The 17,748-nt window shown below is 32.3% G+C and overlaps 1 protein-coding gene across 1 annotated transcript; it reads left to right on the forward strand.

Moving 5' to 3' along the window:
• Positions 1-7,546: 7,546 nt before the first annotated feature.
• LOC135952590 (uncharacterized) lies at positions 7,547-12,784 on the forward strand. Its single transcript, XM_065502603.1, has 2 exons — positions 7,547-7,791; positions 8,398-12,784. The coding sequence occupies exons 1-2, from the start codon at positions 7,547-7,549 to the stop codon at positions 12,782-12,784; spliced, it is 4,632 nt and encodes a 1,543-aa protein (XP_065358675.1).
• Positions 12,785-17,748: the final 4,964 nt, after the last annotated feature.

Below are 17,748 nucleotides of genomic sequence, written 5' to 3' on the forward strand. Positions count from 1 at the left end.
AAAAATTTGATTTGCGGGTATGAACATTTTTCTGAAGGTTTTTGCGTAAATAAAAATAATGGCGTCCTTTTTTTTTTTAAAAATTTTCATATTTAAAAAATCTAAAATTATTTTTTTTATTTTGTTATGATATTTGCGCCCCTGTTGTGGGTTTTGAAACTATTTTAAGGATTCAAAAAACATCAATTGTATTAATTTTTGATGCAGAATCGACTGGTGAAATCAGAGTTGTAATAAATTCAACCATTTTTGCTCTACAGAAAAATGTGCTCAAAATCCGAGTCTATAGGTGCGTTGAACCACCATAAGGAGTGACAATTTTGCAAATAAACGGATGCCATTATTTTTATTTACCCAAAAACCTTCAGAAAAATTATGATACCCGCAAATCAAATGAAGTGACCTGGTCACAAACGAACTCTAATGGATATATTTTAAGTAAAAATTCCTTTTATTTTAATATTACTCAAAATATGTTAATTATTTTCCAAAAATTTTTGTTCAAGTGGCCTGAAACACGTTAATGGCCTGGGAAATTTTTAATAACTTTAACAATTTTTAACCAATTTTTTTCATTTATATCTTATTACAACGAAAATTACGTAAACATTTTGATTCTTTTGCATTTAATTGAAAAATTAGCATTGTTTTTCCGAATTTTAGTGATAATACAGTTTGTGGGTCATTTTGACCCAAAGGAGATAGATATAGGGTTAATCTCCAAAAGATTTTTTACTGTAAGTTTCAATAATATAAATAAATCTACATATTTCTGTAATATAATGCAGAAAGTTAGTTAAGAAGATTCACAAATTTATTTCATATAAATAGTAAAATTTTCCATTTATCTGACTTTTCAAAAGTATAGAGTAATAAAATAAAAAGTAAAATTTATTTAACATTTTTCTTTATTTCCTTTGAAATTGTATGAGTAGTAATGTATTAAAAATTAGGAAAAATACTTTTGGTAGTGCAGATATGAAGTAATAAAATAATAATTTTAATTTGGAATTGATTTCGCTTATAATGTTTTTGCACTAAACAATTTAACTACACTTAATACAGTATTTGTGAGAGGATTTAGAAATACCTTGAATACAAACCACCCCCCCCCACCTTATATTCCCACAACTTTAATCATTGTTTCTATTATATACCTATAATGTTTACGTTAAACTTGCAATAAATTTAATTTTTTGTTTTTTATAATTGAATTTCAATAATGCATTGTTTTGATAAAAAGAAAAAAAACACAAACCTTGTCTTAGTTTGAGCATTAATTCTATTAACTTTCCTAGCAAATCGTATTGTGTGTTACATTGTGGCCTTCACTTGAACCCAACAATTGAAATGAACTTTAATTATAAGTAGAAATAATAATAAAAAAAATAATAAAAATACTACTAAAAACAAAACTGTACAAATTGAAACTATGTTTCTAATAAATCAATATAAACTTCATATTGATAGTTTTATGTTAAAAATAGAATAAATATTTAAATACTACTAAATCATAGAAACATTTTAAAAAGGCATTAACGAATAGTTTGAAGCACTACAAATAAAGTAGTAAACCTTATAATTCCAAATTTAAATCTACAAACCTGTCATAACTGAATATAATAATTGGATATATATAGACCAATAAATAGTGGCTAAATAAGTCGATACTTCGATTTTATTTGAATGCTCTGAGGGTTGCGGGTTCAATTCCCCCCATAAACTCTGTGTATATTTGCAGACCAGCCAAAACGTTTCACAGTTTGTGTTTGTTAAGCAAAATAATCACTAAAATAATCACATACATGTATAGATTATAATATCCCATTAACCATTTGACGACCACAGGCAAGTATGAGTGGTGTGTTTGGGATTATTTGGAATAAAAACTGTCCCTTCGACCCAGACGCAATTATATTTGTCAAACAAAATATCAAATACGCCATAGATCAAGAAAATAAACCAAAAATGTAGATCGTTTCAGCCGAAAATATAAGGTCCTTAAAGGGTTAATTTAGTCGTTATCACCAAAACGGGGGTCTAGTTAAATACTATGGTACGATGGTATAACAGAATAGGTGATGAGCTGGTTTTTTATTTTGTATCAAATCTATAAATAAGTTTATGATAATAGGCAAATCGTAAACTGCCTCTAGGCCTTTGATGAAAACTTAATATGTTCGAAATATTCTTAACTAACTGATAAGTATTATTGATTACACAGGTCAACAGCAAAAAAAGGCTTCACTAAACACTATATAGATTTGATGCATCATGGTTACCTAAGTACAAAAATGGTAAAATTTTTTAATTCTATGGATTGATTTTTTTTTTAATTTTTTTTTTCTAAAAAAATATTCACAATTATATTTTTAGATGTAGCTCCACATAATTTATGATAACTCCAAAAGGGTATTATTGAAATTTACTTAACCTTTAATCTGTTTATATATTGCGTTTTAATCGGCTCAGTAGTTTCGGAGTTATAATAACAAATTGAAGCATAAAATATATTTTTTATGTGAAAATAGCAAATTTTTGTGTTTTAAAAAACTCACGAAAAATCGAAAGCGGCAGAAATTGCTTAGATTTATTGTTTTATCGCAAAGCCACATGTAATTGCAATCAAATGTAATATCGAAGATAAAAATTGATGGAATATTTTCGAATTTATTCAGAATTAAGTGAATTCGCTCATTTTCACAAAATTTAACTTTTTTGTTTGATATACATAAAATTGAGTAGTTAATGTTCTTCTTTCAATTGATTGAATTTTGAAAACATTTTCCCCATGCTATGTACAAATTTTCACATATATTGCGTTTTAATCGGCTCAGTAGTTTCGGAGTTGTAATAACAAATTGAAGCATAAAATATATTTTTTATGTGAAAATAGCAAATTTTTCTGTTTTGAAAAAATCACGAAAAATCCAAAACGGCAGAACTTGTTCCGGTTTATTACTTTGTCACAAAGCCACATATAATAGCAATCAAATGTATTATCGAAGATAAAAATCGATTGATTCTTTTCGAATTTATTCATAATTAAATGAATTCGGTCATTTTAAAAAAAATTACTTTTTTGTTTGATATAAATAAAATTGAGTAGTTAATGTTCATCTTTCGATTGATTGAATTTTGAAAACAATTTCCCCATACTATGTACAAATTTTCACATATATATTGCGTTTTAATCGGCTCAGTAGTTTCGGAGTTGTAATAACAAATTGAAGCAAAAAATATATTTTTTACGTGAAGATATAAAATTTTCTTGTTTTAAAAAAATCATGAAAAATCGAAAACAACAGAAATTGTTTTGATTTATTGCTTTATCGCAAAGCCACATGTAATAGGAACAAAATGATATATCGAAGATAAAAATCGATGAATTATTTTCGAATTTATTCACAATTAAGTGAATTCGCTTATTTTCAAAAAATTTTATGTGCGTACAACCGTGTAATTTGAGTGTAAATTTTACATGTGTTTTGTTTTTGGTAAAATTTTTGTTACAATAACAAAACACATGCAAAATTTACACTCAAAGTACACGGTTGTACGCACATACAATTTTCTGAAAAAAAATCGAATTCACTTAATTGTGAATAAATTCGAAAATAATCCATCGATAAAAATCGAAACGACACTTTAAAATTGTTGTGCATTTTTGTGATAAATATGACTGTCCAATAATCTCGCCCAGATATATTAGGAATAACTACATATATGATTTAAGCCAGCCAGTACTAAACTATTTCCAAGTAATGCTAATTATATGAAGTTTTCGGTAAAATCTATATTCAGCAGAAATAGCAGTGCCAAGCAGGAAACAATAATAGTTTGAATTCATTGATATCTGAAAAAATTGATCTTCAGCATTAGAATATTGAACTAAATGTTTAAATTTCTGTACCATAATACATCTAAAAAAAATCATGAACTGGAATCATTTACACTATGTTTCAAAATACTACACAAATTTTATTTTGTTCATTTCATTCCTAGCGGTCTATGACCATTTAAACACATGATTGGTAAAAGAAGTTTATTTACTTTTCAAAAAATAAAATAAAATGTTTGAATTTCATTTTTATTACAAATTATCCATTTGTATTTAGAAGCTTTTTTGTTTCGAATTTCTACAAAAAATTTTCCTATTATTTAAGTCATTGAAATAGATGCATTTTTCAAATACATTTGTAAACATTTGAAAAATATAAAAAAAACACATACACATGTATGTATGTATGTAGTTTTTGGCTTAATGCCTAAGAAAATCTTAAAAATTCCTATGAAAATGTTTTCTAAAACAAAAATCAAAGAAAATAAAATTCAATTTTATTGGATTAGAAATTATGAAGATGCACATTTATAGATTTTGTTGCTCTTTGTTTTATAAACAAAAACTTTTGTACAAAATTACAAGTGTTGATGGGAAAGTGTGTCTAAATGTATTTATGATTTAATAAAATTGAGAGGAAATTGTGGGATTTGTTTTACAAATCTTTTGTTTACACATGTGTAATGAAACTTTATTTGATTGGATGAATGTACTATGGAAGTTTCCTTGAAATGTTTGTGGAAATAGGAAGGCATTTAAATGGATTAAATGTTGTTTAAGAAGAATATTTACTGCAAGTCTGCTACTTTGTTGTAGCTGTAATGAATTTACTCTAGTACCGTTTTCATAATTAGCAGGTGCATATCCGTAATGTTTTAATATTGAAAAGGAAAAAGATAAAAATTTAAAATAAATTTTAATTTATTTCCTCCCACCCAAATCGGTGACCTAGATCCGCGCCTGATAATTAAAAACTATAATTGCAATTCGAAAGTGGTGCCCTTCGAGTCCAGTTACGGAGTCCATCGAGTCCAGATTGGTGGGTATCAGTATTAGCTTCATTGAGAATATTTAACGTCTGAATAGCTAAGTTTTTTTTGTATTTGTCCATCGTCCTGTACTTCGTTTATCTACTTCGTATCCACTTCGAACAGTGGTAACTAACACGACTTTGCGTTTTATAGAATCGAAGAACTTTAAATTGAAATAAAAAAGAGAAACCTGTTTTTAATATCCATGCAATTGGCTTTAAAAATACGGGATTTTTTACAAATCTTTAGCTATTATTTAAATTTATTAAAAGTATTGGCCATTGTTAGCTATAACCTTTTCCCATCTTTCCGGCCGCATATGGATTCCGCATCAAAATAACTGCTCATCTTTTGAGGCCAGGAATGAATCAAGCCAATTTCTGATACTCTGTTCTGAAGTCAAGCGTATCCCAGAAAGAGCGTTCTACATCGATTGAAACAAATGTTAGTGCGACGGGGCAAGTTCTGGACTATAAGGCGGGTGAGGAAAAACTTCAAAATCACTTTTTTTAAATTAGTTTTTAACAGGTATTGTAACAAATGGCCGAGCGTTGTCCTTACGAATTTTAGGGTTTCGTGTTTAGAGGCATAGTTCTTGTCGTTTTCGGCCAATGTTCGCTTCAAACGAATCAGTTGTATTCGGTACAGGTACCTTGTGATGGTCTGGCCAGATTTCAACAGCGCATAATAAATAGGACCCTTTTGGTCACACCAAATACAGAGCATTACCTTTGCGCCCTAAATACTTGGCCTTGGTGTCGATTCGGCTTGTTGGTCGGGCCTCAGATACGATCTTTTGCGCTTCGGGTTATCGTAATGGATCTATTTTTAATAGCAAATAATGATTTGGTGAAAAAATAATTTTCTTTATAGCGTTCAAGCAGCTTTTCAGACATGAAAAACCGACATTCAAGGTCTCTCGGCATCAAATCGTATGGTCTTCAAACTATTTTGGCTGGCCTGGGCGATATTTGTATTCAGGTAATGATTCGGTGCAAAAATTGCCTTGCAAGATCTCTCGGCTTCAATACGTATTGTTACGAAATTGTACTTGAATTCAAATATAACGATTTAATGGCTGATTTCAAAGTAGCATAATTCTTTCAAATAGCAGTGCTGTAATAGCAAACTGTAACATATCTGTGGGTATTATTAAAATTGAATAAAAAGCTTTCAGTTGACCATTGATCGTAAGTATGTCAACGCTGTTTGCTGCGACCGTATATTCGAATTCGAAAATTTAGTTAAAGAACATTGTAGGAAGTACACCACAGAAGCTCTAGACAGTTAATGAGCAATCTAGAGTGCAGATGGCAGTGTTATAAATAGTGGCAGAGGTTGCAGTCGTTAGTGAGTTTATCAGAGACGCTTTTCGAATAAACATCAACTGAGTGCCTTAAAGTGTGCTGTGTTTTTCAAGTGAATTCGTGTACATTATAAAGTGTGTCTGTATTTCTGCGAATTTATAAACGTGTATAAAAAACATTGAGTGACTATTTAATTCTGTTGTTGTACATTTTAAAGAAATAAAGAGTTGTTACAATTTTCAAACCGGTTTATTTAAAGGAAATAAACCAACGTTTTGAAAAGGTTAAAACGTAACAGTATGGTGCCCAGCTTTTGTATGAATCCTGCTGCTTGCAGACATTTTCTCTATTTTTATTTCAATATAAAAAACAATTGTTTACGTCTGTCCATCGTAACACTTATTTAAAAATAGTTGCTCGGTGTAGACTTGGTATCTATTTGTGTCTCCCGTGTAAACCACTTCAAACTTTCGTTGCTCTTGTGTAAACCACATACTTTGAGATGGCAACGTTGTTACTGGTGTGGTGAGTTTCTTGCATCGTTATTATTGTGTTTTTGTTAAGAATGGTTTGACACTATTACAATTTTAAAAGCTCAAACTGAAACAAGTGGACAGACGTCGGGAAATAAATAAATTGAAATAAATAAAAGTTATAATTAAAAGAATTAAAACTTAACACTAAAATAAATAAACCACATAATATTATAAACCAATAAAATAAAAGTGAAGACAAATAAAAAATAAACTTCAACATAAAACCTAAATAAGGGTTGTTTTATTTTATTATTGTGTGTGTGTGAGTGTGTTGGATCACACACTGACCTGCCCCACGACATCTTTAGTGAAGCCGCAACAAGTGATCAGCGTACTGAACCAGTGCTCCAGTCCTCCTGGTAAGACTACCACATCAACATTTGGTCCTTCTCCGAAAAAAGACTTGGGAAAAGGTGCGTACATTTAAATTATTCAAGTAGTTCATGAAAAGTGTTTCTAAAGTGTCTCAAGTTAATTTGTGGCTCGGTGAAAAGTGAGGTTACGTTTTTTGAAAAAAAATACAAAGTGTCGTATATAATATTGAAGTGCCGTTTTCTACATTCCGTTACTTTTACATTTGTTGCCTTTTATTTTTATATATATATCTTTATATACATACTGCAAATTTGTCGTCCATCTTTTTTTACATAAAGTTTGTTGTTATATATTGGAAAACATAGTTTTATTGTTGCCCTTTTCTACTTTTGTTTTCTCAATTTACTTCCCGCTGTTGTCTAAATTTGCGATTTGTTGTAATATATAATTGGAAAGTGACTCTTTTTTATTTTTGTTGTCGTTCGGTAGTATTTCTTTTCGAATATTTTAAACAAAATGTCCGTTTTTGAAAAGTATATGCGTGCTGCTGAAGAATTGATTAGCATTGAGGCTATGTTTACTGAAGAGGACTTTTCGGGATATACCAATGAAGCTTATGAATTTGAAAAGAATGAATTGGGCAAAGCTTGGGCAAAATACAAAAAACTTTATGAAGAGTGTTCTGTAGATACTGTAGAGAAAAAAAAGGAACTAGTAGTAGTTCAAACCAAACACCCACAAGTGCGTAAAACATATGTAAGGTGCCTAAATATTCTAGCGAAAGCCAGACAGAACTCGGACAAAGATAAACAGGGAAATATAGATACAGTGGTTCCCAACATTTGTAGTTCAATATCAATTCCTCCATGCGATACTGGTGTTTTTCATGGGGATTATGTATCGTGGCCCACATTTCGGGACATGTTTACCGCAATATATATAAACAATTCCAGACTAAGCCCAGTTGAGAGACTGTTTTATTTGTTCAGGAAAACAGATGGTGAGGCACGTGATGTAAATAGAAATGTAGCGCTAACTGGAGAAAATTTCGAAATTGCATGGAACAACTTAAAATCGCAATATGAAAATAAAAGAGTCTTGATCAATAGTCAGCTTAAGTCCCTTTTCAATTTGGCTCCATGCCAACAAGAATCTGCCAGTGAAATAAAAAGGCTCCAAAGGGAGATTAATAATTGCATGGCAATTTTAAAATTATATAATGTTGACATTGATTCGTGGGATCCGATTTTTGTGTTCCAGTGTTCATCACGACTTTCAGAATGCTCATTAAACCTATGGGAACAGTCAGTCAAGAACAAAACAGAGGTTCCCAAATGGGAGGAATTAAACAATTTTCTAACTGATAGGTTTCATGCTCTAGAAAGTGTTTCTGACATCATAGCTACAAATAATGCTTATGCCAGTGGTTCCCAAACTGTTTCTAATAACAGCAATCATACTACAACTAAAGTTAAGCAATTTAAGGCCCATCATACTAAAGTTGACTCGATGCAGTGCAAGCTATGCAAAGAAAATCATAAAATTAGTTCTTGTACTAAATTTTTAAATATGGATTACAAAAATCGTGTTTCAACTTTGAAAAAATTTCGATTTTGCTTTAATTGCCTTAGTATTGGACACATGTATGGAGATTGTAATAGTCCAAATGGTTGCTCCAAGTGCAAGAGAAAACATCATACGTTAATGCACAGGGAATTTTTAAAAAATAATAATAATCAACGTCAGATAAATGGCAATTCGCAAAGTGAAAATCAAGTTAGTGTTGTTCAACAAATACAGTCCACGAATACTCCTGGACCATCTGGAATGGTTCAGTCCACGAATACTCCAGGACCATCTGGAATTGTTCAGTCACATCACACTTCAGTTGCAAAAAAGGTTATGTTAGCCACAGCATGGGTTAATATTATAAATTTTGGTTCATATTATAAGGTACGAGCTCTAATAGATCCATGTTCTGATGAGAGTTTTATTTCTGAAAAAATACAACATTTATTGAAGTTGCCCACTAGTCCAGTATCAGCTGAAGTTACCGGTCTAGGAGGAGATGTTATAAGCAGGTCTTGTAAAATGGCAACATTTGTTATTGTATCACTTTTTGATCAGAATGTGTCTCTTAATGTTCAAGCTTTGGTCGTTTCCCGTGTTACCGGCAATGTCCCTACACACTCCTTTAGGCCCTCGTCTAATGTTGAACTACCAAACCTTAGTTATGCTGATCCAAAATTTTATGAAAGCGGTGAAATAGATTTGTTATTGGGAGGTGATTTGTATCCTCTAATTCTTCGTGGTGGAGTTCAACATGGTATTTTTGAATCGCTTGTGGCTCAAGAGACAATTTTTGGTTGGATTGTCACTGGCCCAACACCCAGTAATGTTTCCCCACGATCTGTAAGAATGTCTTATATGACAAAAGTTTCTATTGATGACCAGTTGACAAAGTTTTGGGAGTTAGAAGAAGTTTCTCGTAGAATAGTTTTATCAGAAGAGGATAAAAAATGTGAAGAAATTTATAGTTCTACTACCACAAGAAATTCTGAAGGAAGATATATCGTCAGTCTACCCTTTAAGAGTAATTTTGTGTCACTTGGTCCTAATAGACATATTGCTCTTAGCCAATACCTAAGAACTGAAAAAGCTTTAATGCGTAATCCAGAATTTAAGGCTCAATATGATGAGGTCCTAAAGGAATATTTAGCTCTAGGACATATGAAGAAAATTAAAAATCAAGAAAGCAGTCCAAGTTATTATTTACCTCATCACGGAGTATTCAAGCCAGAAAGCACAACTACTAAATTAAGAGTTGTTTTTAATGCTTCGAGCAGGTCATCAAATGGCAAAAGTCTCAACGACTTATTGTATACTGGCCCAATATTACAAACTGATCTAGTAACCCTAATATTGAAATGGCGATTTTTTCAATATGTCTTTAATGCGGACATTTCAAAAATGTACCGCCAAATATTACTAAAACCGGAACATAGACCATTCCAAAAAATTGTTTTTCGTAGTTCCGAGACCAATCAGATTGAAGATTTCCAATTAAATACAGTTACTTTTGGCTTAAATTGTGCGCCTTATTTGGCCCTTAGAACTATTCTTCAATTAGCTGATGATGAAGAGCAACGTTTTCCACTTGGTTCTCAAATATTGCGTGAGTCTATGTACGTTGATGATGCTCTTGTTGGAACACATACAATTTCTGATGCTTTGGCAGCAAGGGACCAATTAATTGGTATTTTATTGACAGCTGGGTTTGACTTACGAAAGTGGACCTCAAACTCTAAACAAATTTTAAAAAATTTGCCCCAAGAGCATTTACTAAATTCAGAATTTTTGTCGCTCGACGATAAAAGTACTACGAAAACACTCGGAATACATTGGAATGCGATAGACGATGTCTTTTATTTTACTACAGAAAAAATAATGAGGAAGCAAGCCTATACAAAGAGAGAAGTTCTTTCAATAATAGCAAGGCTCTTCGACCCTGCTGGTTGGTTGGCTCCAGTGGTCATAACTGCTAAGATCTTAATGCAGCAAATGTGGTTAGATAAGATAGAGTGGGATGACGCTATTAAACCAATGGCTCTGAAAAAGTGGCAAGATTTTATTTTGAGATATAATGATATAGACTCTATTAAGCTTCCTAGATGGATTCAATATTTTCCAGGCTGTCAGATTGAATTTCATGGGTTTTGTGACTCGTCGGAGTTAGCTTATGCATCCACAATATACGTAAGAATAGAAATTGGTAATAAAACTTGGACAAACTTGCTCGTTTGCAAAACGAAAGTGGCTCCAGTAAGAAAACCCTCTCTACCACGCTTAGAGTTATGCGGAGCGGTTCTTTTGGCAAAATTAGTTAGCAATGTAATTCCCAACTTTAAGCTCAAAACATATTCCTTATATTTGTGGTCCGATTCCACGATAGTTCTAGCATGGTTACGAAAACCACCGTGTAATTGGAAAACTTTTGTGGCGAATAGGGTGGCTACAATATTAGAAAAAGTCGGAAATAAAAACTGGTTTCATGTATCCTCCAGTTACAACCCTGCAGATCTAGCAACCCGGGGGCTGACACCTTCGGAGTTAAAAGAAAACAAACTTTGGTGGCATGGTCCTGAATGGCTCAAATTAGAAAAATCCTCTTGGCCCATAGTTCCATCGGAATTTGAAACCGCAGAAGAGTCGAGGAAAGTGCAAGTTAATATTGCTAGATCGTCCGAAAAGGAGGATATACTTGATCGTTTTTCAAATTTATCCAGAGCTTACCACGTAATATCATATATGTTCAGATTTTATAATCTTACAAGAAAGCGCAATTCTAAAAACCTCAAGTATGAAACAAGGAGAATTTCGGCTCAGGAATTGGTTTTCGTACGTACTCGGTTATTTTTTTTATCACAACAACAAGAATTTTCGAATGAATTCAACTGCTTAACTTCTAAGAAGAAACTTGATTCTCGTAGTCCTTTATTAACGCTCACGCCATTCATAGACAAGAATAACATAATTCGTGCTAATGGTCGTCTTGGTTCTACATCATGTTTATCCTACAATGAACGACATCCCATTATACTTGCGTATGGTAGCAGATTAGCTCGCCTTTATGTTGAATTTGTTCACACATTGGTTCATCATGGTGGCCCTCGTCTAGTCTTGAACATCGTCCGGCAAGAGTGTTGGATAATAAAGGTTAAAAATTTGATTAAGACAGTTATTCATAATTGTAAAGTTTGTGTCTTATATCGCAAAAAATTACAAACCCAAGTAATGGCAGCTTTGCCCGAAGAAAGAACTACTCTAAGTCGTCCTTTTACGAATACCGGCGTTGATTTTGCGGGCCCATTTGAAATCAAAAGTTTCACAGGTAGATACTGTAGAATCACCAAGGGCTACGTGTGTCTCTTTGTTTGTTTTTCTACTAAAGCAATCCACCTCGAGGCAGTTAGTGATTTGTCTACTCCAGCGTTTTTAGCAGCTCTAGCCCGATTTGTTGCCCGTCGGGGATGCCCAAGTTCTATTTTCTCAGATAACGGAAGAAATTTTGTTGGCGCTGCAAGAGAAATTGATGCGAATTTTGAAAAACATGTTAAAGAGCTACGTGACACTGCGGTCGAAAATTATGGACATCAACATCTAGTTTGGCACTTTATTCCTGCTGCAGCCCCTCACATGGGAGGATTATGGGAGGCTGGAGTAAAAAGTCTAAAAATGCATTTCAAGAAGACAACTGGACAACTAAAATACACGTTTGAGGAGTTTTCAACACTTTTGGCGAAAATAGAAGCATGTCTCAATTCGCGCCCGTTGGGGCCTATGTCAGAAGAAGTCAATGATTTGTCTGCTCTAACTCCAGGGCATTTTCTAATCGGTTCTACTCTGCTTTCTCCAGCCGAACCGGAAGAACTTTCTTCTCCACTTAGTATTGTAAATCGATGGCGCAAAATAAAATCGCTACAACAAGAAATTTGTCGACGGTGGAAAGACGAATACTTAAAGGAGCTGCACAAGCGTAACAAATGGAAATTTCCCCAGATAGATTTAAAAGTAAATGACCTTGTTGTTCTAAAAAATGAGCCTGTTTGTCCTACTGAATGGCGCTTAGGTCGCATAATAAAAGTTCATACAGGCAATGATGGTAAAGTTCGTGTAGCAGATATAAAAACTCAAAATGGTAGAATCACCCGACCGATCCACAAATTAGTAATTTTGCCGAATTGTACTACTTAATCGCTATGTTATCCCTTACTCATAACTTCTCCTAATTCATGATTCCCTTTTTTTTGTCAACAGCTCTCTATTCAAAATGTCCAAAACTCCTTTTAACGAAAATTACTGTTGCCCGATCTGCAACCGTCTTCACGCCATCCGTCAATGCTCGAGATTCGTGGTGATGGATGTGGAACAAAAACTCCGCACAGTAGCTCTGAAATCCCTGTGCTATAATTGCTTAGCCCAATCTCATACTCGTGCTAACTGCAACAGTATCGATAGGTGCCGTCGCTGTATGCAAGACCACCACAGTTGGCTGCATCCGATGCCCGAAGGACGAGTGTGGGTGCAAATGACGGCCTACGTTAAGATCATTCCACGACAGGGTAGAGAAGCTTGCTACACCCGAGCTTTAATTGACCCCACTGCGGCCAGATCTTCGATCATTTCCGATGAGGCTACGGAGTTACGGTGTGCAGTCAATAACGGACGGACATTTATAACGGTGTGTCATAGCCAGGACGAAAGTCGCCGTATTGATGTTGAATGCGTCGTCGAAAATAAAATTTATGGTCGCAGTCCGAAAGACGATGTGGAAAGCCAAGGTTTCGATATTCATTTCAACGCCAACCGAAAATGGAACCGGAGTCTTGAATATCGTTTGATATTAGGAGCGGACGTACAGAGCAAAATTCTCATTGGCCCAGCAAAGGGACGTCCTGGTCAAATATATGTCCAAGCAACAATCTTTGGATTTGCATACTTTGGAGAAGCAATAAGAAAAAATTAATTGCTAAATTTGTGGCCCTTTAAATATGTAATATATATATTTTTTTTTGTATAATAAGTTACCTTATTTTATACCAAAAACTTTTCAATATTTATGAATTCCTTTAATTTATCTTTTAAACTGTATAATACTACCTTATGAATTAATATAATTAAACCTTTATTTGATATTAATTTTCTTTGTTGTAAATATTGCTTTAAAGTATATTTTTTATTTACATAAAATGAATTAAAATATTTGTTTATCTAATAGTAAATGAAATCCTAAAATTTTGTATAATAATTAACTTATTTATTCGAATTGTTGCACTTATGCTGCAAGGGTGGCGGTATGTTTACGTCTGTCCATCGTAACACTTATTTAAAAATAGTTGCTCGGTGTAGACTTGGTATCTATTTGTGTCTCCCGTGTAAACCACTTCAAACTTTCGTTGCTCTTGTGTAAACCACATACTTTGAGATGGCAACGTTGTTACTGGTGTGGTGAGTTTCTTGCATCGTTATTATTGTGTTTTTGTTAAGAATGGTTTGACACTATTACAATTTTAAAAGCTCAAACTGAAACAAGTGGACAGACGTCGGGAAATAAATAAATTGAAATAAATAAAAGTTATAATTAAAAGAATTAAAACTTAACACTAAAATAAATAAACCACATAATATTATAAACCAATAAAATAAAAGTGAAGACAAATAAAAAATAAACTTCAACATAAAACCTAAATAAGGGTTGTTTTATTTTATTATTGTGTGTGTGTGAGTGTGTTGGATCACACACTGACCTGCCCCACGACATCTTTAGTGAAGCCGCAACAAGTGATCAGCGTACTGAACCAGTGCTCCAGTCCTCCTGGTAAGACTACCACATCAACAACAATATTTATAAGTGTTTACGATAAATGAGTTATTATTATTATTATTATCATTATTTTGTTCAGTAATAATTCTATATTTAAGTTTTCACCATAATTTTTCTTGACAAAGCAAAAAATTAAAAAAAAAAACGCATTCACATTCATTAATTTTTCTATGAAAAATCCTATACAAAATATCCTTCAAACCTTATGTAATAGCCTACATGAAACAACAAGTTGTACTTACAGCTTTGATTTACAAAAATTAATTTTAATCACTTTTTTTTTGTTTTGCTGCAAAAGAAGTATTTAAAATCCTCATTGAAATGGTTTTCTATCAAATAATACAGCGATTATTCTTCAAACAAAACAAAAATAAATCCGTATTTGCCAATAATGAATTACAGCAATAAATAAATAAATATTTATGGACAAATTGAAAAAAATTTATAAATAAATAATTTCGGCAACAGCGACATACAATTATAATCCTCTTTGATGGTCAAATCAACAAATTTAATATAAATTGTTTCTGCATTGCCCAAATTTTAAGCCATACACAACAATTTAGATTTTCCAAAAATGAAAAAAAAAAAATATACATACATACACAAGTAATAATGAAACTTACATATATTTTAAATACATCTATTTACAAATATGCTGGAAATTTTGTTATAAAAATTTTCATTGTATCTAAAATATACCCATTCAATAGCATCAAATAATATTAATGGCTGTAAATGTTTTTTTGGGGACAACATACAAAAAAAACCAGCAAACATTTTAATGTAAAAAATATTAAAAATTTGTTTTTACCTTTCTGCTCAATTGTTAAGATTTACTACCAATAATAATTGTTTATTTAATTCAAAAAATTATTTTTCAGAACTGAATTTTGTATGCAAAATTATTTATTTACATTGTTGGAAAATGTTGCTGGGTTATTAATTTTTATTTAAATAATTCCTGTACAAATACATTTAAATATTCGTAAGGGTATTTGTTTTTGTATTCCACCAATATTACTCTACTATTTGTGTGTCTATGAGTTTTTTTTGCTGCTTTTATTTATCCCAAATGTACTAAAGTAAGCATCCAACCAACCAACATAAATTTTATTTTTGCATTAAATAAAATAAAATCGAATTAATGTTGACACAATACCCAGCAGTTAAGCAATTAGTCAGTGTATCCCTCATAGACAGTAATTGTAACTAATGTCTGACCACTCGGCTGACACCAATTTATATATTTTGGGTCATTTGACACTTACACTGCTCTTTTTAGTACAGATAGATGACAATTGACTATTCACGTATAGCCCATGTAATCTAGCGTGAAGACTATTGTCACTTAAGTGCTTCTAAGTAATCTAGAGTGTAGTCACTTAAAAAGTTTATTTCGTACTGTACTTTTTTGTGAGTAATTTGTATAAACTGGTTTTATAGAAAGTGTATTTATATAATTCTCATACAGTTTATTTTATTTTTGCTTAAGTATACTGACATATAATATAATCTAACGTGAAGGCTATTGTCACTATAGTGTCTCTAAGTAAACTAGAGTGTAGACACTTAAACATTTATTTTGTACTTCACTTTAAAAAGTAGTTATTTTACCCACCAGTGGTAATCGATTGGAGTGTTGTCGGATGAAGGTTCATTTAAAAGCAATCGGTTATTGGACTGTCTATGAGATGTCTTTTTAACTGATTATTTGAAGTCACTTAGCATCCGTACATGTTAAAATAACTAGTTGTGTAGCTGATCAATTAAGCAGTTAGGTAGCTAGTTAGGTAACTGACTTTATATAAACGGTATGTGAAACCAATGCATTGATTACTTTGGACCTGCTTACGGACATTAAATTTATCCCCTGGTTAGGACATGCACTTGTTAAAATAACTATTCACGTAGTTTGTTAGTTCGGGTCAGTCTCCTAGTACTGCAGGGAGTATTTTTTTCGTGTGTATGGAAATATGTCCAAGTATATGGCCTAATGTAAATATGTATATATACAATCACCCAGCGGGAAAGCGATGCAGTAAAGAGGCCTTCCTTAAGGCCTTATATTGCAGACACAAGAACATCCAGCCGCCTTTCAAAATCATTTAAATTTGCCACAAAATGTCAACATAGGAACCTAATTGAAGTTCTGCTGAAGCAAGTCTGTTTTTACATACAGCAAGTTTTCTTGCCGCAAGTCTGAGTTTATAGGAGAGAGAGGAAAGAAGAAAGAAGAAAGAACTTGCTTCATATGTTATAATAGACAAAATTTTTTAGAAGATTTTGTTCCTTCTTCTGCACTGTGGTTCCAAATCATAATCTAGGTGGACAAAATTATTTGGCGCTTTTTTATATAGAATTGGTATCTCCGATTCAAAAAAAAAAAATGATCAATATAAACTTTTTTGGAAGTTACTGTAGGGTCTAGATATACAGTATTGGCCATAACTAAAGCACCCCCTCTATAGATTTTTTCAAAACATAATTTTTTTGATAAAAAATACTTTTTAAAATTCTGATTTGTATATATTTTATTAACTTATATTGTTAATGTTCATATAACATTCATTTAGTAAGAGATAATTTTATGAAGAATTAATTTAAAATGATAAATAATATAAAAACACAAAACGCAACGGACAAAACAAAAGCACCCCCTTATAAGATGTTTAAAAATTTGACTACGCTACTGTATATTTGCATTGTGAATTGACGGGACTGACAACGAATGGATTTAAAAATTCCAGAAGATAAAAATAAAGGAAGGCGTAGTGTGTATAATTTAAATTTTATACAGTTTATTGTAATAAAAACAATGGCATGGAAAAAGTACTCCAGTGAATTTAAAATTAAAGTTATTGAAGACTGGAAGACGGGTTTATCACGACATGAATTGAGTAAATAATTTTCAATTAACAGATCAGTTTTTTTCAGGCTCATTTCAAAGTTTTTGCAGACTGGTCGCATATCAACGGTGCATTCTGGAGGACGTCCTCGAAAAAAAACACGATATTATGATTCCTTGATCAAAAGAGCAATTCAAAAATATCCTATAGCATAATCTAATCAAGTATGAACAAGTTTAAGATTATGTGTTAGCGAAAGAACAATCCGTTGAAGAGCAGTAGAAGTCGGATTATTCAGTTGACGACCAGCAAAAAAACCCATTATATCAGCTAAGAACAAGAAAGCTAAACTGGAGTTTGCCAAAGCGCACATCGACTAGAGTGTCCAAAAATGGAAGACAGTACTGTTCACTGATTAATCCAAATACAACTTAAAAAGTTCCGATGGAATAAGGCGTGTACGCAGACCAAAAGGAGAAAGACTG

Source organism: Calliphora vicina, chromosome 1 (assembly GCF_958450345.1).
Source record: "Calliphora vicina chromosome 1, idCalVici1.1, whole genome shotgun sequence".
NCBI lineage: Eukaryota > Metazoa > Arthropoda > Insecta > Diptera > Calliphoridae > Calliphora > Calliphora vicina.